Source organism: Tachypleus tridentatus, chromosome 1 (assembly GCF_004210375.1).
Source record: "Tachypleus tridentatus isolate NWPU-2018 chromosome 1, ASM421037v1, whole genome shotgun sequence".
Classification (NCBI taxonomy): Eukaryota; Metazoa; Arthropoda; class Merostomata; order Xiphosura; family Limulidae; genus Tachypleus; species Tachypleus tridentatus.
The window spans coordinates 146,658,311-146,681,443 of NC_134825.1; the positions used below are offsets into that span (position 1 = coordinate 146,658,311).

Here is a 23,133-nt window from a genome sequence, read left to right on the forward strand (position 1 = left end):
AAAATTCTTTACATTTTGAAATATGGAGTGATGTAACTGTAATATATGTTCCTGTAATACGGTTAAGAATAATCGTATAGGTAATGAGTGCTGTAGACTAGTCTCTCCGCCAAATGTTAGCAGGTTGAATTACGACAGCTATGCCTAATCTTTGAGATTTTATTTGATATGTAACATCACGTGTCGAACAGTTTGAAAATATCGAATATTGTTTCAGTAACTAAATAGTGATCTTTCAAAATGCTCTTGTTTGAACAAATGATCAAATCTACCAGAAACAGAAAGAAAAGTAATGATTATAATCATATTATGGTATATAATCAGGTATATTTGAACATATTGTTTTTTATTTGTTTCAGAAGTTACTTCATTTCTTTGTTTCACATTTTCAATAATACTTCCCGTGAAATGCAATGTTTTGTTTGTCACTTTCGCAATGACGTTAAAAGCTTAAGTATTTGGTGCTCTTATGATAAAAAAAACAACAATACACACACACACACACAGTCCAAATATTCTCGTAGTAGAGTGAAACCTAACATAAATTCAGGTGAAAGAGTGTTCATTAACAGCAGTTTATCCTAAACGATGAAGCAAAGAAGTTACAGCTGATAAATAATTTGTGAGATTAATTTGGCAATGTAATTTTTATTTTTCAAATATATCAAACTGTTATATGAGCCAAAGGTGGCAAAGCGTTAATTTTGAGGGCTTATAACACTAAAAATCAAGAGATACCCTGATGTGTAGTTTTGTGCTTATCAAACAAACTCTTGTATGAAATTTAAAAATTGGGATTTATTGGGATTAAATCATCCGGGTTGAACTGGGCCTAAAGGTTAACAGCAAAGTTATTCATTGGCAGGTCCAAGGCTCGTGTCTCTGTCGCGTCGCTGGACATCATACTTTTCAAATCAATTAACATTTGACAATTAATATTTATATCTGGTAATTCCAATGATTATAGAAGACTAGAATAAAAGGTAGTTTTTTCAAGTGTTTGTACACAAGTAAGTAGCATCAAGTAACGTCATGTTTCTTAAAAAACAACAAACTTCGAGTATATTTTTTTGACGTCATAAAACATAATTTACTTTTTTTTGAGCGTGTGTTTCTCTTATAGCAAAGCTTCATTAGGCTATCTGCTGAGTCCACCAAGGGGAATCGAATCCCTGATTTTAGCGTTGTAAATCCGTAGACTGTACCAGTGGGTGACTACTTTTTACGCAAACCTGTCTAACCTGAAGCGCTTGGAATCTTCTTTTGTTGATACCAACTTTGATATCTTTGAGTCATAACGCTCCAGTAGATATGTATTTATTATTAAATAATGATTTCATGAATTATCAGTGTTTGAAAAATTCAAATAATTACAATAAATTCTGAGGGGTAAATATGAAAATATCACTTTAATAGCTGATGAATAATAAGTAATCTTACTTTTATAATTTATTTTAATCACAGAGCAAAGAAAGTGCTTGTAAAACACCATATTCTATAGTAGTACTAACTTTAGTAACATAATATTCCAAGTAATACCATCCGAATATTTAACCCTTATACAAGTATTATAAAATGGAGAGTGTTGCCAAGGTTTTATATATTTAATGAAAAACTATAAAAATAAACTTAACGAAGTGGATATACTAACATTGTTTGTAATACATGCAACACAATTAAATATATAAATGAAAATTGAAACATAAGTTGAGAACAAGTGAAAATCTGTATACGGTTCTTTTAAACTATAATAACATTTTCTTCCTATAAAAGTACCAACCGCTCTTGTAAAACACACAACAATACATTTAGTAATACAATATGCCTATAGAAACACTATTCTTAGCAAGACTATCCGCATATATATATAAACACTGTCCTTAGTAATCTGTTCTTTAACAACATAGCCTCAGCAACAAGTGGTGTAACATTGTCTGCCTTTAAAACCTTAGTAATACCGTTCGCCTAAAGAACCTAGGTAACAGCCTTCGTCTCCTAGAAACTCACCCTAGGCCCGTATGCCCAAGTTAACGAGCTCTATTTGTAATCGTAGATTCGAATCCCCGCCACACCAAATATGCTCACTCCTTCAGCCGTGGGGGCATTATAAAGTGATGATTAATCCCGCTATTCGTTGGTAAAAGAGTAGTCCAAGAGTTAGAAGTGGGTGGTGATAAATAACTACCTCCCCCCCCCCCGTGATGACGAGAAACCCACTTAAAGTAAAAATGTATTTTCAAGACGGCTGGCATAGGTATTAAACGTATACACTGATAATACATTTTTGCCTTCCCTCTAGTCTTGCACTTTTAAATTAGGGACGGCTAGCGCAGATAGCCCTCATGTAGATTTGTGCGAAATTGAAAAAAACAAAGAATAAAACAAACAAACAGAAACTCGTCCTCCAGTGCCACTACATGGAACTATGATGCCACCTCACTCTTATAACGCAATAATCTCTGGCACTATGACGTGTAGCAACATCCTGTGGGCAGATGACAGGCGCTCCAACTGTTGATGTATGTTTTATTAAAGTATATTTCCACTACCATGTGTGAAAGTACACTAACATAAAAACTAGATATTCTTGTAATGTTTTTGTTTTGCTATATCCCATATCTTTTAAATGTAAAATTAATTATTCACACCAGTAACGTCCTCATACCTAGTTTTAACATATGATTCTGCCACAGGAAATCTAGTTTTTTCTCTGTCATCCACTTTTAGTAATCTAACCTAAGGTGAAATTGAGAAGTTACTGAAGTTATTAATCTTATTTTATTTTGTTTTGAAATTCAGGAAATAATTTCCTTTTTCATCCATTTCAAAATTTCTAGTTTCAACTTCAATCATATTCTTCATCGTAGTTCAACATAGGATATTCACTCTCATTTACAGATATCTATCTATATAATTAAAAATATTGATCCATATGGCTAAAGATAATTTTAATTGTTCTCTTAAGATAGTGATCTCATTGTTATTTATCTGGTAGTTTTAGAGGATTATAAACACATTGCTCTATTTCAAACTTGTTTTTATACTTTGCATTTAATAATTAACCATACTGTTTTAACTGAATCTTTTAGTTTTATTATTTTATCTTATAAATCTTTCAATGTATTATCTTGTCTATTATTTTTGTTCTTAATATTTGACATATATAATTTATTTCCATCGAAATATGTGCTTTAGTGTATTTCAAAACTTTTTGGTTTAAAAAGCAAAACTTCATATCCAGCACGTACTAGGACTATTCCTTTATATTCTACTAAGTCTAGTTGCTGTTCCAGTTAATAATTAATTACACTAACGATGTTAAAGTAGTGCTTAAGTTTTTAAAAACAAAACATCTTCAGAATGTAACTAATGAATGCTCTGAATCTTTGTTCATACCCTGTTTTGAAATATCTAACATTAAAATAAATTTTTATTATAATAATGAGTTCGATACGACATTCATTTCAGAATATTTCTATGACTTAAAAAGAATCGCAGAACCCTCTACTGTAAAGTTTAGTTTGTTTGTTTGTTTGGAAATTAAGCACAAAGCTACACAATGGGTTATATGTGCTCACCCACCAAGGGTATTGAAACCTGGTTTATAGCGTAGTAATTCCACAGACATGCCGCTGTGCCACTGGAGGGGGGCTGAAAAGTGCAAAAGGTAAATTGCTGTGCTAACTAAGGCTTAGAAACTTGTATATATATATAGAAATAATTATCAAAGTTCATTAATACAGATTAATTAATAATAAATAAAAGTAAAGTGTTGTAAATCATTCTTTAGTGTTCCCACTTACTTATGCCATAAGGGTTGTGCTTGAATGAAAATTTTGAACCAACATTAGGGTCTGAAATAACTGTCATGGTACCACATGCAGTGTTTTAACTATATGGAAAGAAGAAACCAAATAGCTAGCATGCGGTACAGGTATATGTTAGAAGAAATAAATTTAATACACTTTGACAATCAACAGTATTTAACATACTATATATCAAGTTTTGTTGCCCAAAAAATGCATAGATAATTGTCAGTAGAGCAGAGAATTCGCATAAAAACTTCACGTGATGCTGGTTGGATTCTCCGACAAATTACTGTAGACTTAAAATGGTCCCCAAATACTGTCAATTACACCCTAGTTCGTGAGACCAAATTAGGTAGATTTGAAAAGAGTAAGGAAGAGACAGAACACCTAAACGCAATTATACTGATGATGAGTATCTATGTTTATGTAGCCTTAGGGACAAAAGGAGGACTGCCATTGATTTCAAGCATGATATTATCGACCATGTATCAAACGACAGAAAATTTTCCAGATCTACAGTATCAAGACGACTCAACGAAAATGGAATATTTGGTTGTGTAGAAGTTGAAAAGGCCTGACATGGCCAGGTGGGTTAAGGTGTTTGACTCGTAATGTGAGGGTCGCGGGTTCGAATCCCGGTCGCACCAAACATGCTCGCCTTTTCAGCCGTGGAGGCGTTATAATATGATGGTCAATCCCACTATTTATTGGTAAAAGAGTAGCCCAAGAGTTGGCGGTGGGTGGTGATGATTAGCTGTCTTCCCTCTAGTCTTACACTGTTAAATTAGGGACGGCTAGCGCAGGTAGCCATCGAGTAGCTTTGGGCGAAATTCAAAACAAACAAACAAACAAGAATATGAAAAAAACTTTTACTCTGATCTTCAAGTTTTGAAAAAATTAAATTTGCCAAAAAGTACAAAACTTGACTGTTGACAAAAGAAGTAATACAATTTAGATTATCTGTGGAATGTCGCTTAGAACCAAATGTCTAGGTAACAACTATCACAAGAACTGACACCTGGTAGTAAAATTATTAACCATATAGAAATAATGATAAATACATAATTAACAGTCAAAGATTTAAGTATCTTCATAAATTGAATAATAAAAATATCGGACTTTGTAACTACTGTATCATATGGAAGAGATAGGTCGTACTGATATAGAGTTAGAAAGAGTTGTTCAAGGTCCTCCGCTGGTACAGTGGTAAGTCTACGAATTTACAACGCTAAAATTAGGGATTCGATTCCCGTAGGTGGACTCCGCAGATAGTCCGATGTGACTTTGCTGTAAGAAAACACACACATACAAACAGATATTCAGGGAATCATAACAAATAAAACCATCGAGATATTATTCATGTAAGTTTTACAATTTAGTTCACGTTTTGTGGCGTGAATAGGGCCCAGAATGACCAGAATGGTCAGGGCTCTTGACTCGCAATCTGAGGGTTGCGGATTAGAATTCCCCCCAACCAAACATGCTCGCTTCTTCAGCCGTGGAAACGTTATAATGTTACGCCACTTCCACTATTCATTGAAAATATTTGTTTGTTTCTTTTTTAATTTCGCGCAAAGCTACACAAGGGTTATCTGGGTTAGCCGTATCTAATTTAGCAGTGTAAGACTGTATAGAAAGGCAGCTAGTTATCACCATCCATCGCCAACTCTTGGGCTACTCTTTTACCAACGAATAGTGTGATTGAACGTCACATTATAACGCCCCACGGTTGAAAGGGCGAGCATGTTTGGTGAGACGGGGATATTCGAACCCGCGACCCTCAGGTTACAAATCGAGCGCCTTAATCACCTGGCCATGCCAGGGATCATTGGAAAGGACATAGTGATGACTATTAGCCTTCCCTCTATCCTTTCAGTGGTAGATTAGGGACGATTAGTGCAGAGATCTCTTGTGTAGCTTTGCGCGAAATTCAAAACAAAATGTATGAATTTTTATAAACACGATTCAACTTTGAAGATAAAAACTTTGAGACATTTGTAAATTGTTTCTAATTTATGAGATATATGTTTTAATTATACTATACTTTACATTGTTCAAAACTAACTAATGCTTATGTGTTATAAATACATTTCTTCCTTCATCTTGTAAGCTAGAAATCAAAATTAAAATATAACACAACCAGTAGTCTTTAAATGCTTGCTGATACTTTATTTTTTAAAGAAGAGTAAAGTTTCACTTCCACATATTAATTTTGAAAACAATTAAATAAGTATTCTGTTAGTTAATTTACAAGAGCGGGCAAATCAAACTTTCATGTTCATTATAAACATAGTTAACATATGACATTTTCCTTGTAGTCGCAACTTTGGATACTTTCGTTGAAATACAGCCCTTGAGGACAGGCTTGTTCTTTTCCCGCTCCGTCTGGACCACATTCAACAAATTTTGAGCAGTCAGATGGAATTCGACGAAGTCCACTGGTTTTGCTCCTGCATATGTCGCTATCTTTTCTGTTGTTTTCTTCTTGCTGTTTTGTACCGGAAGCTGGAATTAAAACAAAAGAATATTTGGACGGTAACGCATCATTGTAAACATGAGAAAGATTGAAGGTATCATAGAAACACTAACTAGTATATTCTAAAATAAAGTAAAAATATATATATATATATATTTATCATAATGGGTTAATAATTGTATATTTCTATTATTTTTGAAATGTACGTTGTTAATACAGATATTTCCTGGAAACATGAGTTTATAAAAATACTAACTAACACGAAAGAATGAGTATTATTCCAATAACACAAGTTAAACTTGTAAATAAATTATATGGATCAGAACGAAAATTAATTTTAAATATAATTAAGTCATTTATACCCATCAAACTGACTAAGAGTATGTAGGTCATGAATCAATCACCAGAGATCTAAATTTTCCTCGCAATAAGCTTAATCAAATATCTATGGATTAATTCATCTGAGAAGAGAAAAGTTAAATGTATATTGACTGGAAGTTATTGAAATGTAAGTAGTCTCATTGTAAGTATTTCTATGATACTAAATATGATCATCACATTCAGTAAAACTGAAAGAACAAAATATTTGTTTTTTTACCTGTTAAGGTACAGTCACAGTTTTCAGGTAAGTCGCACACCATCTTAACAGGGTTAAATTTGAGACCAATTGGACAAGTCTTTCTACAGGCTTTACCCTCAGTTGTACATTCGTAGAAGGTTCCGCAGTCATGAAGATCAGCCACTCGGCATGCGCAGGATGGACATTTAATCTCGGGGTTAACGATACAACTTGGGTCAGGATCTGGAACTTCAGATTAATCATTCATCTAAGTATTGTGGTTGTTATTCTGACTTTTGTATCAAACTGCTGATTTAGCTTACTGGTAATAATTTACTTGATAAAACAGGAATTACTTTTACTTTTATGTTTATTTTATCTAGAAACTGAGCCAAGTATTTTCAAATGTGGTTCTTATTAAAGTGTTTGTATAAAACGGAGAAAATCTAAAGGTTTGAAATTTGTTATTGAGCTTTACCTGGGTCAGCTCCACAACTTGGAACATTTCTTGGCCAGTCACAGACTTTGAGAAGAGGGTTAAAGTGGAGAGATGCAGGACAGTCCTTCAGATAGGCGATACCATTAGAACAGTGGTAAAACTTAGTACAGTCATCTTTCTTAGGAAAGAGGCCGTCTAAAGTGGTGCAGACTGGATCTCTAATCCATTTCCCTTCGATTTAAAGAGAAACAAGATAAATACTGTTGAGATATTGTTTCAGGAAATATCAGTTGCAGATTAATCTATAAAGTAAACTTATTACTTCATTTATATTAAATCATATTTAAAGTTAAATGAAGAAACAAACTGAATAAAATGTGACAACAAAAGATCATTCTATTACAAAGAACAGATTGAAAACTTGTTTGTACAATATTAACTACATAATTACCACAACCGTTGTCACCAGGTACACAGATCTGTCTGGATTTGTCAAACGTCTGGCCTGATGGACATTTCTTGATGTAGGCAATGCCACTGATACATTCCACATATTTATTACAGTCCCCGGGGAAGATAAACCTGCCGTTAGGCTTTTCACAGATGGATGGATCTCCAATGTCTGGACAATCAACATGCCTCAGGTGATCACATACCTTAGTGTTCTTATTGAAAAAGAGACCAGTTGGACAGAACTTCTTCTCTCTGATTCCATTGTTACACTTAAAGTATGCTCGACAATCGAATGGATCTTCGGAGACACACATTGAACATGGACACCAAGGATCTATTGGTTTTAATGTGGTGGTTGGTTTGCAGGCTGAGGAGGAAAAATTGGTAAAGATACAATTTAAGTGACGAAAAAGACGGAACACTTACGAACACTTCAATATTTAGTTAGCATGATAATAGAAACTTGAAGGTAAATAAAACATTTTTTTTTTACTATATATGAACATATTAGTGAAAACTTACTTGGAACAGAAGGATCACACTTCGCGATACAAGGCCACTCACACCTTTCTCTCTCTACACTCCAATGGAGGTCAGCAGGACAATCTTTCAGGTAGGCAATTCCATTCGAACAGTGCCAGAAGCTTCCACAGTCAAATTCGTTTTTAAACATTCCGTCATTTCTTGGACAGCTGATTTTCCAGCAACGAACGTTCTCTGGGCGATCACAGACTTTGGTGTTTTTGTTAAAGTAGAGACCAGGAGGGCAATAGAGCAGTTCTCGACGTCCATTTTGACATCGGTAATAGGCAGAACAGTCAGTGGGATGAGGTGTTACACAACCACTACATCCACATGGATTTTGGGTGGTCTGGATGCTAGTAGATTCTGTAGGACAAGCTAAAGGGAAAACATTATTCATTAGGTGATGATCATAATAATTTATTTTTATTTTATTGCTATTTTATAATATTCGTAGAGTAAACATAAAGTTATGAATTTGGTCACTGAATGAAAATTATTCATTTGTATTCATTTTCATTTAGGAACATTTGAAACATGCGTATGTGTAGTTTATTCATTTTCAATTACATTTTTGAAAGTTAAAAAGAACAACTATTAATAAAAACAGAAATGTACTATTTGTTAATCCTGAACTGAATACGTTACTGGCTTAGAATGACATTATTTTTATAATAATTATTAATAACAGGATATTCAAAGTAAAACTTTTTAAATTCTGGTTTACTTCATTAAACGGTATTTTCTAGGGGGTTCAGCGTTAGAAGTGAAAGTATCTAATGCTAAAATGTAGAGTTTGATTCCTGTAAAGGGTACCTTACATACAATCTCTGTGCATATTACAGTGCACATAACAGTAGAACCTAAAAGTAGTCTGGAAAAATAATTATAAAGAGGTAATATTATATTGAATAACCCCAGTAACTGACTTACAAGAACCATATTTCAGTTCTACAGGATATTTCATATACTCACGTGGTACGGTGGGGTCACACTTGGCAAGACATGGCCATTCACATCTGTTTAAGGAAACGCTCCAATGTAAGCCTGCTGGACAATCTTTAAGGTTTGAGATTCCATTAGAACAGTGCCAGAAACTACCACAATCGTCATCATTCTTGTACATCCCATTGGGAAGAGGACAGATGAACGTCCAACAACGGACCTTCTCTGGTTGATCACAGACTTTGGTATTCTTGTTAAAGTGAAGACCAGAAGGGCAGTGTAGTAGTTCTCGTTGACCATTTCGACATCGGTAGTATGCTGAACAGATGCTCGGGTGAGGTGTTATACACCCATCACACCCACAAACAGGCTTAGTTACCGTTGATGTCTGTTCAGTTGGACAAGCTGTGGTACAGAAAAAGTTGTAATAAATACATCACTTAAAAACAACCATGAGCTTTTGCTCTGTTCTCAATAATTTGTATTGTTAAAAACATTTAATAAAGCACTCTTGCATGTAAAGACATATGATGGCATTAAGGTACATTCGCTGCACAAGCAAATAAAACCAACAACAAAATACATACTTGGAACAGAAGGATCGCACTTGGCGATACAAGGCCATTCACATCTTTGTCTCTCTACACTCCAGTGTAGGTTGGCTGGACAATCCTTAAGGTATGGAATATAGTTGGAACAATGCCAAAAGGATCCACAGTCATTTTCGTTCTTGAACATTCCGTTTCTGCTCGGACACTTGAAGTTGTAACAGCTAACATTATCTTTGTAATCACATTTCTTGGTGTGTCTGTTGAAGTACAAGCCAGGAGAACACGTGTATTTAACGCGTATTCCATCTATACAGCGATAGTAAGAAGCACAGTCTGTGGGATGAGGGGTGAAACAGCCATCACAGTCACATTCTGGACGCTTCGTTGGTGGTACTGAAGTCGGTGGAGGACATACTATTGAAAATGAGAACATTTAGATGTAGAAAAATAGATACTATTTCTATTTTGATCTTTTTAAAACCCGAAATTTTATTTAATTACTAATAATTTATTTTAGGGCCTCCTGCAATATTCCTTATAAAATTATTATGTTTTACACTTGAAAAGAAACTGAAAAATATCCGCAAACTAAGATTAATAGCGTTGTGTATTTACAATATATTTCTTGTCTACTTTCCTTCTGTTAATACAAATTTGTTGAACCTGACGATGACCGAAGAAGGTCTAAACGTTGTTCGCTTCTCTACGTAAAATATTTCTCAACCCAAAAGAGCCGTTTTTACATATAAATTTGATAAACATTGTATGAAGAATAAACACTGACTTTAACCTCTAGTAAGTTTCTTAGTTGTTTCACATAATACAGACTTAGTAATGTTTGTTTGTGCGCTTAAGGTTTTACAACCCATAAATTTAAAAGCATATGAATAAAATCCTTTTTTAATGTCTAAATTATTAACTAACTAGTACCGTACCTATTGAACCTGTGGTACATCGAGCAGTGCATGGCCATTCACAACGTTGCAGAGCTTCACTCCAGTGCAAATTGGCGGGGCATTTCTTCAAGTACGCGAAGCCGTTACTACACACCCAGTACGAACCACAATCGTCATTGTTTTTAAACTTTCCATTTGGCAACAGACAAATGAATCTATCTTTATTCCCGCATTTTCCATCTTTAGCGTGAATACAAGTCTGTTGAGCTTCATCGAAAACAAGGCCAGAAGAGCATTGCCCATGATAAGATTTCCCAAATTCACAACGATAAAACTTGGTACAGTCATTTTTGTCAGGTATAAAGCAGCAGTCGCAGATGCTACAGTCTGGAGAAGGCTTCGGGTCGGGTGGAATTGGTGTTACAGGATCTCCTGAAGCAGAATATATATATAACAAATTCGTTAACTAAAAGGTATTGTGTTAGACAAGTCATATAATGGTACAGAAGAAGTTGTTTGAAAGACACACATACGTATGATTGGTGCACTGATACAATCAATAGCTGGTAAAAGTGAAAATGAAGATAATTCGTATTTTTTATAAAGTACTAAAATCAAGCTTACCACAACCAGCTCTATAGGACCAATCACAGACCTTCAATTTTGGATTAAAGTGCAAATCTGCTGAGCAGTCCTTAAAATGAGGAACTCCATGATCGCAGTGAATGAACTTAGTGCAGTCTTTATGTGGAAAAAGACCAACTGGTTCAGGACACACTCCTGGTTTGTTGCATTCGACGTTCTTCTCGTAATCGCAGTTCTCAATCTTTGGGTTAAACAAAAGGCCTGGAGAACAGCGTTCACTGTAAGAATTTCCGTTTTCACATCGTGTGAATGCTGCACAGTCAAGTTTGTCTGGGATCAAACAACATTCACACAAGTCACATATTCCAGTCGGCGGAATCGGTGTTGGACATGGTCCTAAAATCAAGAAAAGGCAGTATTATTATTTTTTTTTCAAAGAAACTACATCTTAAATACATCGCTATTTATGGAATATGTATTATGTAATGTAATATTAAAAAGATATTTATGATAACAATTCAGGAACTGGTTCCGAACTTCATTATTTTCTTACCATTGCAACAAGCGTTCTCTGGCCAATCACAAACTTTTAGAACTTTGTTGAAATGTAGCCCTGACGGACAGTCTTTGATGTGTGGTTTCCAGTGGACACAGTGAATGAATTTGGTACAGTCGTGAGGGTGAGAGAAGAGACCAGCTTCAGATTCACATTTAAAGTCAAGAACTGGTTTATCGTCACAATCAACGTTCTCTGGAAAGTCACAGTTTTCTATTTTAGGGTTGAATAGAAGTCCACCTGTACATCTTCCATGATACTTTTGACGATTTTCACATCTAATGAAGGCTGCACAGTCACCTGGTACTGGTTTAATGCAGCATTCACAGTCACACTCGCCCTCTGGAGGATCAATGTCATCACTAGGTTTTCCTAATTATAAAAATGTTATCAATGGCAAATATAAATGACCAACAGATTTGCACTCATCAAAATATTTCTTTAATTATTACTCACTGAGGTAATAAATACGTAGAAAACCAGACTTCGTAGTTAATGTAAAGTATTGTTAGTTAATAAAATTGTTAGACTTTTGAAATTAAGACTATACAATAGCTTTGTAAGAGACATTTATCTGTAACTTGATACCAGTAACACTATGAGTTAGAACACTATTGAGGTCTTGGTTGTTAATCATTATAGAATTAAACTTTAGAAATTCCTCTTATTCTGAAGCTATACGTCAGTTTACCTCTTTATGTAAGATACTCTCTTTATTATTTTACACTTACCACAGCCGGCATTCCATGGCCAATCACAGACTCTGAGGGTGGGGTTAAAGTGGAGAATACTTGGACATTTCTTCACGTAAGGGATATTGTGGGAGCAGTGAATGAACAAGTTACATTTGGTTGAATGAGGGAAGAGACCTGATGGTTTTTTACAGTGAATTCCGGGAGGTGGAGTTGTTATTCCATCACAGTCCTTGTCGCAAGGCGGGTCACATTCCACGTTTCTAGCATAGTCACAGTTTTCGATTCTCGGGTTAAAGCGAAGACCATCTGCACAGGTTTGTTTAATGGCATTACCGTTAATACACAGGGTGAACTTGGTGCAATCTTTAGGATCAGGAATGGCACAACAATCACAAGGACATTCTTTCTTGTATGGATAGGTGATAAGTCCTGGAACTGTAACTATTCGAAATAGGACACAAGTAAAATATAACTTGTTTAAATATAATTACAACAGAATATACTTTCTTCATCAGGAGTCTCTTGTTTTACGTTACGTACTTCAGAACGATTGTAAAATTGCTTTTTTTTTCATTGCAGTGTCTAGAATACAACCATTACTTTTTATATTCTGTTGTAATATATGCTTATATTTGATTTAGTTATTATTAATATGCTCATTAGAGTTTATTTAGACGAATTGTATGCATATTAAAAGTAAATAGCAAATGTAATATAATCCGTTTAATTACAGGAAAGACACATGCTCATGGGTATATAATTCCATTCTCATTATTTTACAACTATACTTGTTTTAGTTCTGTTGTAGTTGATAATTATAAGAAAAAAAATCACTTACTGTTTCGTGGGGGGTCCGGCCAGGTACAGCACATGGTCACGGGGTCAAAGCTAAGTCCTTCGGGACATTTCTCTATTTTCGGTATTTTATTGATACAAATCAGGTAATAGGTGGTGGTACCAGAAATAGGAAACTTCCCATTGGGCTGTGGACACTTAGGATCAAGCTCACATTCAACGTTTTTTTTATAGTCACAATTTCCAATTCTTGGATTGAAGTAAAGCCCTTCGCTACAACGTTTTCTGTACAGGATTCCGTCCTCACAGTAGGTGTAAGCAGAACAGTCATTATTATCCGGGAAAAAACAGCACTCACAGTCGCATACGCCTTCGGGTTGTGTGGGTGTTGGGGTTGGTTCAGGGCAGGGCCTATTTTTTTCTAAATTTGTTTAAAAAATTCCACTTAAGATTCAATAAAATAAATTAACCTACTGAACAAATGTATTCATCAAGTTTGTGGAGAATGTTAGTTACTTTACTCTATTGTTTGGGACAAGCATTTTATGTTTGATTTTAGGTTTAAATCGGTGTCGCGTATTCAGTCAAGCGAGGACCGTTAGAAATTGTGTAATATGTATTTGGAAAATAATTATTTAAGTTCATCTTCTAAAGAACCGTGATTATTAGAATGGCTACTTACCACAGCAAGCGTTCTGTGGCCAGTCACAGACCTTAAGACGTTCATTAAAGTGAAGATTAGCAGGACACCATTTGTGATATGGAATACCATAAGAGCAGTGGAAAAATCTTCTGCAATTGTTGGGGTCTTTGAAGAGTCCATATGGTTCAGGACATTCAAAACAACCAATTTCTGGTTTGGCAGTTGTAGTTGTTGTGGTTGTGGTACTGATTTCTAAATCGAAAGTAGTATTTGCAAGTTCCGTTTAATTCTTTTATTTTTGGTTAACCCTAAACAAGTTCTTATGATACAATAAAATATCTTAACGATTGTATATCAAAGATGATAAGTTAGTAATTTGCAACTATAAAGATTCTTATTACACGGAAAGAAGACGTTAGATATGGAATTAACTTTCGCACTTACATACATTTAAGATTATTTTTTATGGTGTAAAATATGCTAAGTATATCTATTATTTAGATAAAATTATGATGACAATAAAAACTTAATATGGTCAATGCACTTATACAAGTTCATAAAACGAATATCTAAATAAATTGTATTTGATAGGAGATGTTCGAAATTAGCATCCAACTTACCACATTTGACATACTCTTTAACGTTACAACTTACCACATTTGACATACTCTTTAACGTTACAACTTACCACATTTGACATACTCTTTAACGTTACAAGTTCCCAGTCGGACATCAAAATACAAATCGTTTCCACACCACTCTTTATAGGCGGTTCCCTTGACACAACGATAAAATGAACTGCAGTCTGTCTTGCCAGGATACAAACAGTGACAGTCCTTAATTGGACAGATGATTTCATTTGTTGGCTGTCCAAGATTAAACTCTGGCGCTCTTAAAATCTGCTTGGACCCTAGAATTAGAGTCATAAGAGAATCGCTTAAATAAAATATACATATTTAAAAGTTGAGTAATGATTTATACTGTTGTCTTATTATGTCATTTTTTAAAACAGTGTTCATTCAGTTACAATTGTCCTTAATGAATTTCTTTAATACCGAGTTTTACTTGCTAAAAAATGAAGGACTTAAAAATCTATTGTACGTTTAAAATATAAATAAAACTAGTTTTAAGATGAAGCATAATAACATTAAGAAAGATACCCAATAAAAAAAAAAGTAAAATATGTGTTATTAACTTACGTGCACGAGACAACATAAGACGTGCACAAAGTGGTTAGTCCCCCGCTAGTCCAGCGGTAAGTCTACGGATTTACAACCCTAAAATCAGGGGGTTCGAATCCCCTCGGTGAGCTTAGCAAATAGCCCGATGTGGCTTTGCTATAAGAAAACACACATACATATAAAGTGGTTAAAATTTTTGGTTTGGTTTGAATTTCGCGCAAAGCTACACGAGGGCTATCTAGGCTAGCCGTCCCTAATTTGGCCGTGTAAGACTAGAGGGAAGGCAGCAACTCATCACCGCCAACTCTTGGGCTACTCTTTTAGCAGCGAATAGTGGGATTAACCGTAACATTATAACGCCCCCACGGCTGAAAGGGCGAGCATGGTTGGTGTGACTGGGATTCAAACCCGCGACCCTCAGATTCCGAGTCGAATGCCTTAACCCACCTGGCCATGTCGGGCCTGTTAAAATTGTTATTCTAAGTATGAAACCATTAGTTAAGTTTAACTATTTTGTTTTCTTACGTTTATTGATGTATTTAATACTTGGGTTCTGAAGTCTAGTTGGTTAAATAGTTCTTTTCATAGTATTTCAAGATAATTCTATTATCACATATATTTAAATGTTTACAATGTGTATTAGGTAGTAAAAGTAATATCGCGAAAGAAAGAGTTAAGACAAAATATTATGTTTCAAGAAATGTCAAGAAAGTTCACTCCAACTATACTAGGAATCGCCGATATTCTTGTTCTCTACGTCGTAACTTTTAAGCAGTATTAGTTGGTATAATAAAAAGATGTGTACTATTTATTGTGAAGTTTTCAATAATGTTACCTTGTTTGCACCCTGAAAAGGCGGGCCAATCACACATTCTGGTCATTCGGCTGAAGTGAAGACCCAAAGGACATATTTTCCTTGTTCTATTCCGATTCTTACAGTCGTAGTAGGTGTGGCATTCAAAAGTTCCATAGTAACCATCCTCTTCAGGACAGACAAAGTCCTCAACCTCTTTCTCTAAAATGCTAGCGAGAGTACCTGAAATATAATGTGTTTCCGAATAAAGTATTTAGTTCAGACTTGTATAACCACGTTAAAATTGTGTTTTATTACAGTTTGTTTGTTTTTCGAATTTTGCGCAAACCTACGCGAGAGTTATCTGCGCTAGCCGTCACTAATTTAGCAGTGTAAGACTAGAGGGAACGCAGCTAGTCATCATCAACCACCGCCAATTCTTGGGCTACTTTTTTACCAACGAATAGTGGAATTGACCGCCACATAATAACGTCACTGATAAAAAACACTTCCTCTTTTTTGTTCAATGTCTTTATCTGTTGTAAAATTAATTAATTAGAGATAATTCAGTGTTTGGCATCTTTAACATAAGAGACTTACAGGTAGCTGGTCAAATTAAACATTTACGCATTTGTTAACACTATAAATTCAATAGCGATAAAGGACAGACATGTACGAGGGCTGTTCAAAAATACGCGGACTGTTTAAATTGCGCGGTTCCAGTTGATTCCAGGGGAATCCGCTTGGTGTCGCTAGGCTTGCACAGATCAGCTGATTACGACGCCATTTCCCGATTGCAGATATCTTCATTTGTGTATTAGCTACGCGGTTTTAAGTGAAGTGCGATTTTTTCGTTTAGCGGATTTCAGAATGAATGACCTGAAGGAGCAACGATTTGCTGTGAAACTTTGTGTTAAACTTGGAAAATATGCGACTGAAACTTTTTGCTATGCTTAACACGGCTTACGGTGATGTTGCTATAAAGCGTACGGCATATTTCAAATGGCAAGAACGTTTTAAGGATGGTCGACAGTCTATTGAAGATGATGAGCGTCCTGGACGTCCTTCCACGTCAACTGACGACCCACACGTCGACAAAATCAACACCTTGGTGCGGGCAAATCGACGTCTGACTGTCAGGGAGCTTGCTGAAGAGTGTGGGATATCAGTTGGATCTTGTTACGAGATTTTGACCGAAAAATTGAAGATGCACCGCGTTGCTGCGAAATTTGTGTCTCAAAACTCGTGAGTTTTTGGCCAAACACTCGATCACTGTTCTTCCCCACCCCCCTACTCACCTGACCTTGCTCCTTGCGATTTTTTCTTGTTCCCCAAACTCAAAAGACCCTTGAAAGGAAGAAGATTTGAGACGATTCCCAAGATTAAGGCAAATGCGACGAAGGAGCTGGAGGACATTACAAAAGAAGCGTACCAGGACTGTTTCAACAAGTGGAAACACCGTTGGGATAAGTGTGTGCGTTGGGGAGGAGAGTACCTTGAAGGGGTCCCAGACCTGTAACTTCTAAATAAAGTACATTTTGTTTTATGACGTCAGTCCGCGTATTTTTTGAACAGCTCTCGTATCGAGGTAGGTGCTGTAATAAATATTCTTAAAGATAGACCTATACCTATTTTGCATTTATTATCTTAAGACGTACGTTTTCCCATTTTGTATCATTTTTTGTCATATGTCTATTTCGTGCCGTTTTATATTAACTCTTTTACTGGATTAAAAATCTCATAAAATTAGATATTATTTTGTTTGTTTGTTTAGAGTTAAGTTCAAGTTGTACAAAGGGTTATCGTGCTCTAACCATCACTAGTATCGAATCCCGGTTTCTTTTCCAGCGCTTTAAGTCTGCAAGACACGCCGCTGTGCCCCCTGGCGGATGGGGACACTTATCATTATATATTCTAATGTTTATTTCCTCGTTAATTCAATGGATTTTAATCTGAAAAATATTCATAAAGTTTTAGAATTGCCTTTTGAAAATGTATATGTATATATAAACATTTTGTTATTAGAGAATGAAAGAAATAGATAAGTAATAGTAATAAAAACTTACCAAGAAGGTGGCAATCCAGGAACACTGCCAAAAGCAGCACCAACTTCATTATGACTATTATGTTTTTTTATAAACTTGAAATGTGTGAGAAATATTATTCATGAGTAAAGAAGGCCTCGTTAAGACAATCTTTATATACTTTTATGAGGTGTTTTTTTTCGGAAATTATCTTATCTTCAGAAAATTGATAAGTATCACCAATGACGTACTAATATTTACAATATTGTCAATTTTGTATATAATGTATTTGTACTAACGGATTCGGTGGATTTGGATAGGGTACGTGGCCTTGATTATCTGGGAACAACTTTAATCACCTTCAGCTATCAATCTACTATACATTTTACCCTTCGACATTTAGTTATTATGAGGTAATACAAAAACATTTATCATGAACAATATGTCGACATTATTTGTTTTTTTTTTAATTTAGAAGCATAAGGATAAATAATTACTTGATAACATATGTTTACATATCAAGCATTCTAAACTGATATTAATAGGTTATAGGTTACAGTATAGTAGCGAATGTTTTGTGATTGTAGTAACATCTGATTGTTTGTTGCAATATGAGTATTAAGCCACTTAATTTGAAATATCAGCTCAATGGATTTGAAGCTGAACCATATTGGTACTTTTTAACGGATGGGTATTATTTTATGGAGGAATAACATAACATTCGAAAATAAAGGGTAATTGATTCCATTAAGATTTTTCCTATACGTTCACTCTTGGGGCAGTTTTAGTCTAATTTATGATACAAACTTTTGGTAACTTTAAAGAAGTTCTGTACAGTGGTATCTGATAATAACTAATATATATGAATAGTTATAGAAAAATGGCAGTTTCAATTCTCACAACTTCATGAATATTTACCATGGTGGCTTAAAGTTGAGAGGTTTCTTATCAGCATTAGGCTAACACGATAACAAACAGTTACATCAGACAACGTGTCTTCTTTCATGATAATGTTTCGTAATGTGTGATCTCTCCTTCAATTGAAATATTATAGATGATTGTGATATATTTTATAATTTCTTACAAAATATCGAGTACGTTTCCTTCTTGTAAAATTAAAATAACTGTGCTATAAACTGATTATTTTGAACCGTATGTAACGTGACTATGATAGATATCAGACTTTGTACGAGGAATAGAAAATAGAATTAAAATACAATTATGGCGCTTTATATAGCTTTCGTATACAGGAATTTATCGCGTTCTCACGCAGATTTTACTGCGTGTTAATTAATGCGGTGTTCCAGTTATGTTTTTAATGATTGTTGGTGGTTTAATTTTATATTCGAAGATACAGTATTTAATTTATTTTTATAAAACCACACTAAATCGGATTTGGTTGATTTGTAGCTGACTAAATGTAATTAGGCATTGTTTACCGTTTATTGTTATTTTTGCTATATATTTGCATTTTAACTGTAATTTCTGACTTGTCTATTATAATGGATATTTGTATGGTACGTAAAGGATTGCGTTTTGCCTTTTTTCATTTATTTTAATAAATAATTAATTTTTTATTATATGTTTACGTAACTTTTTTTATTGGCTAATAGTTTTTGTTAACAATATTAAAAAAATTTTTTTGTCCAATATCGCCCTTTCGGCTTGAGAAAGGTATTTTAATAGAACTGACCACAAAATAATGAGATTACAAAGTTGTTCAAGACAATGTTATACGTTTGGAAAATTACAGTTTTATTTCGATGTTCTAGATAGCTGGATTTAGTTTTGTTTGTTTTGAATTTCGCGCAGAGCTACACGTAGGCTATCTTCGCCAGCCATCCCTAATTTAGTGTAAATGTAACACTAGAGGGAAGGCAGCTAGTCATCATCACCCACCGCCAACTCTTGGGCTACTTTTTACCAACGAATAGTGGGATTTACCGTACATTATAACTCTCCCACGGCTGAAAGGGCGAGCATGTTTGGTGTGACGGGGATTCAAACCTTTCTTTGTTTGTTTGGGAATTTCGCACAAAGCTACTCGAGGGCTATCTGTGCTAGCCGTCCCTAATTTAGCAGTGTAAGACTAGAGGGAAGGCAGCTAGTCATCACCACCCACCGCCAACTCTTGGGCTACTCTTTTACCAACGAATAGTGGGATTGACTGTCACATTATACACCCCCACGGCTGGGAGGGCGAGCATGTTTAGCGCGACGCGGGCGCGAACCCGCGACCCTCGGATTACGAGTCGCACGCCTTACGCGCTTGGCCATACCCGCTACTCTCGGTTTACGAGTCGAGTGCCTTAACCACCTGGCTGTGCAGGACTTAGATAACTAGACACTTTCAAATCCAAGCGTAAATTATGAAGTACATCAAGTATTGCTTACATCTTTATATAATAAAGTTGCATGGAGTGCAGTAGTATATTATTTAGACGTATATTTTATTAATGGAAGAAATATTTATTCTAATTGCTTATAAACAACAGTAGGAAATGGTTGAATTTTAGTAACTCTAGGGAGTGGTGAAATTTGGTTATTCAATTGGAATCTTAACCATATAGCACAAGAAATACCTAATAATATTAAAATTTGCATGGATTATTTTCTTTTTGAACATGGAAAGAAATGGTTTATTCGTATAGTGAATGTTTTTACCTTTCGCATTAACAGGTTTGAAAATATAAACGTTACAACATAATCTTATAGATTTTAAATTATAAGTGAGTCAGTGTAGACATGTTAAAGTAAGTAGGCTCTATATGTTTATTCTTTTCAATGAATCGAGCAGCAAGTATGAGTAGTGGACAGGGGCGTAGATTTTTTACACCCGATAGGGGGGATGATTTTTGCAACCACTTATGATGGACTGTTCAATTTGCAAATTGGTAACCTCTAATTACGTGAACCTGAAAGCTGTAAACATGCAGTCCCAGAGTAATCTTCTTGTTACGATACTTGTATGTATACTAGGCCTACTGACTGATACGAATTATCGCTTAGATCGAAAAGCTTAGAAGCACGCCTATATTAAAGATGGACATTTCGGCTACTGAAAATGCCTACATCTAGGCCTAATTATGTAATTCGATTGATAAGAACACGAGAATCATAAGAACAAACACACAGTTTGTAGGCCTGTGATGCAATAAAACAATTCAACAGACCAAACTGTAGGGTGGGATGATTGTATGCACCATACCCCTCACCTAAACTGAAGGGGGGATGTATACCCTTCATCCCCCAGGATCTACGCCCCAGTAGTGGATACAACGAGGACATGTCAACTTATATGTGAAATGTTACTGGGTTTTTACACTTTCGTCAAATGTCTAAAAACTTTATGTCCATTGTCTTTCTTAGTTAATATAAATTTTATTTTCGAAAAGTATAAATGTGAACGAGATATATCCAAATCCATATTACCGCTAACTATACAGTTACTCGAACGTTGATTAAAGATGCTCATAACATGCGAATAATACATTCGATTTCCATTATATTACAGTTTTCAGATTTTCTAAAGTAAAAAAAATTCACTTTATAAAATCCTATAATGCATTTCAGTTGTACTTTAAAATTTGTAAAGTAATTACTGTATTAACTGTATATCAATCTCTGTAACATAGATCAGCGTGTCATTACATTTGAGAGAAAAATGCCAATTATTCCTGTATTATTATAGGTGGCATAGTTCACATGTTCTTCTGTCGTAGGATCTCATTCTTACATTCATAACTGAAAAACTTTGAGAAATTAATAATATTTAAAAATGTATAATATGTATGAAACTTCTAATCAAACAGCGACACCTGGATTTCACGGCAACTTTTATTAAGTTGCCGATCAAAGTTAACGAAATGGATGAAAATAATAAAAAATAACTATTTTTAAAACAAGCGTAACTTGTAAAGCTGATAAATAGCATGAAAGACCTGGTATCGGGTACTAGTCGAAAACTTGTGACGTAATTGTAAATCTAACTTTAACGTGAAATTATAATAGTTAAATAATAAAGGTTTTCTTTCTTTGAAAATAAAGCAATATTCTCCTGTCTGTTGTTATGAAGGTAGGTGTAAATTGAGCCTGTATTTCGCCAGTCTCTAAGGGGTTAGTAAATTACAGCACTCTAAGACTAGAAAAGTATTACATGAGCGGCCGCCTTTCTAGTTCATCCTGTTGAGATAACAGGACCTATGATTATGAAACAAATATTGTAATGTGAAAAACGGCGAAAAATGTGTAAAGTCAAAAAGAAAAACGAGAGTTTTTGGGAGCATGTTTGATGTAGAAATATGAAATACCGAGATAGAAAGAAATCCTGCAGGTGTTGGAAGGAACAAAAAACTACGAGAAGGAAAGGAACAAACGAATGATGTTTATAATGTTTATGTATCTTAATTTTGTTAAACTGTTTTGTTATCTATATCTACGTTATCATTGAACCAACTATGGCTCGCCCTATTATCCGACTGTTTGAATCAGGATCTCTAGTTAACCTACTCAGCTACTTGTACGACATGCAAGAACTGACATGACTATTTCTACTTTCTGCACAGCATCCTCGACACACCTCAACAAGTTTTTATCTAGACTTTTTTTGGTTGTCAGTAACAAACAGTACCGATAAAGTGTGTGCTAAGAATATCAAATAATAAATATTGATTGAGAAACCCACCCATATCATAAGTCTGTGGACTCTCAACGCTAGAAACCGGGTTTCGATACCCGATAAAGTGTGTGTTAAGAATATCAAGTAATAAATATCGATTGAGAAACCCACCCATATCGTATGTCTGCGGACTCCCATCGCTAGAAACCGAGCTTCGATACTAGTGGTTGGCAGAACAGAGACAGCCCTTTGTGTAGCTTTGTGCTCAATTCCAGAACAATCAGTTATAATTCTTTTATTTCTAAGATATTATAAAGATTAAGGCCAAAACTACCGTTATTATATGGTTCATAATTACTCCCTTAGATTGTTGGTATTTTTTATTTTCAACATCTGAAATATCTGTTCGAAAATCCTAAAGTATTTCACGAGTGGCGGATACAGAAATGTTATTGAGGTTAATGTTGTTCCCTAGGGAAGAAAGGAAGTGAATATTGTTGTCAGTTCCTTCCGATATAGACATGAATAAGTAGAGCTTCACTAAACATTAAAACTGAATGAGAGTTGTTTCTTAGCTTTAATTTGTTCAAATG

General features: G+C 34.9%; 1 protein-coding gene across 1 annotated transcript; it reads right to left on the minus strand.

Moving 5' to 3' along the window:
* Positions 1 to 5,952: 5,952 nt before the first annotated feature.
* LOC143226298 (uncharacterized) lies at positions 5,953 to 18,106 on the minus strand. Its single transcript, XM_076457090.1, has 16 exons — positions 17,965 to 18,106; positions 15,941 to 16,141; positions 14,613 to 14,834; positions 13,964 to 14,176; positions 13,325 to 13,702; positions 12,523 to 12,927; positions 11,789 to 12,163; positions 11,275 to 11,631; positions 10,690 to 11,082; positions 9,791 to 10,168; positions 9,234 to 9,608; positions 8,259 to 8,636; positions 7,735 to 8,103; positions 7,323 to 7,514; positions 6,884 to 7,093; positions 5,953 to 6,314 (listed from the first exon to the last, which is right to left on the minus strand). Exons 1-16 carry the CDS (start codon positions 18,011 to 18,013, stop codon positions 6,103 to 6,105), a joined length of 4,707 nt encoding a protein of 1,568 aa, XP_076313205.1. The 5' UTR covers positions 18,014 to 18,106; the 3' UTR covers positions 5,953 to 6,102.
* Positions 18,107 to 23,133: the final 5,027 nt, after the last annotated feature.

What these genes read in the sequence shown, in the direction of transcription:
- LOC143226298 (XM_076457090.1), bottom strand. Translation starts at nt 18,013, where the DNA reads ATGAAGTTGGTGCTGCTTTTGGCAGTGTTCCTGGATTGCCACCTTCTT. An exon ending in CCTGGATTGCCACCTTCTTG is followed by an intron (nt 16,142 to 17,964) that starts GTAAGTTTTTAT and finishes ATTATATTTCAG; the next exon opens with GTACTCTCGCTAGCATTTTA. An exon ending in AGAGAACGCTTGTTGCAATG is followed by an intron (nt 11,632 to 11,788) that starts GTAAGAAAATAA and finishes TCTTGATTTTAG; the next exon opens with GACCATGTCCAACACCGATT.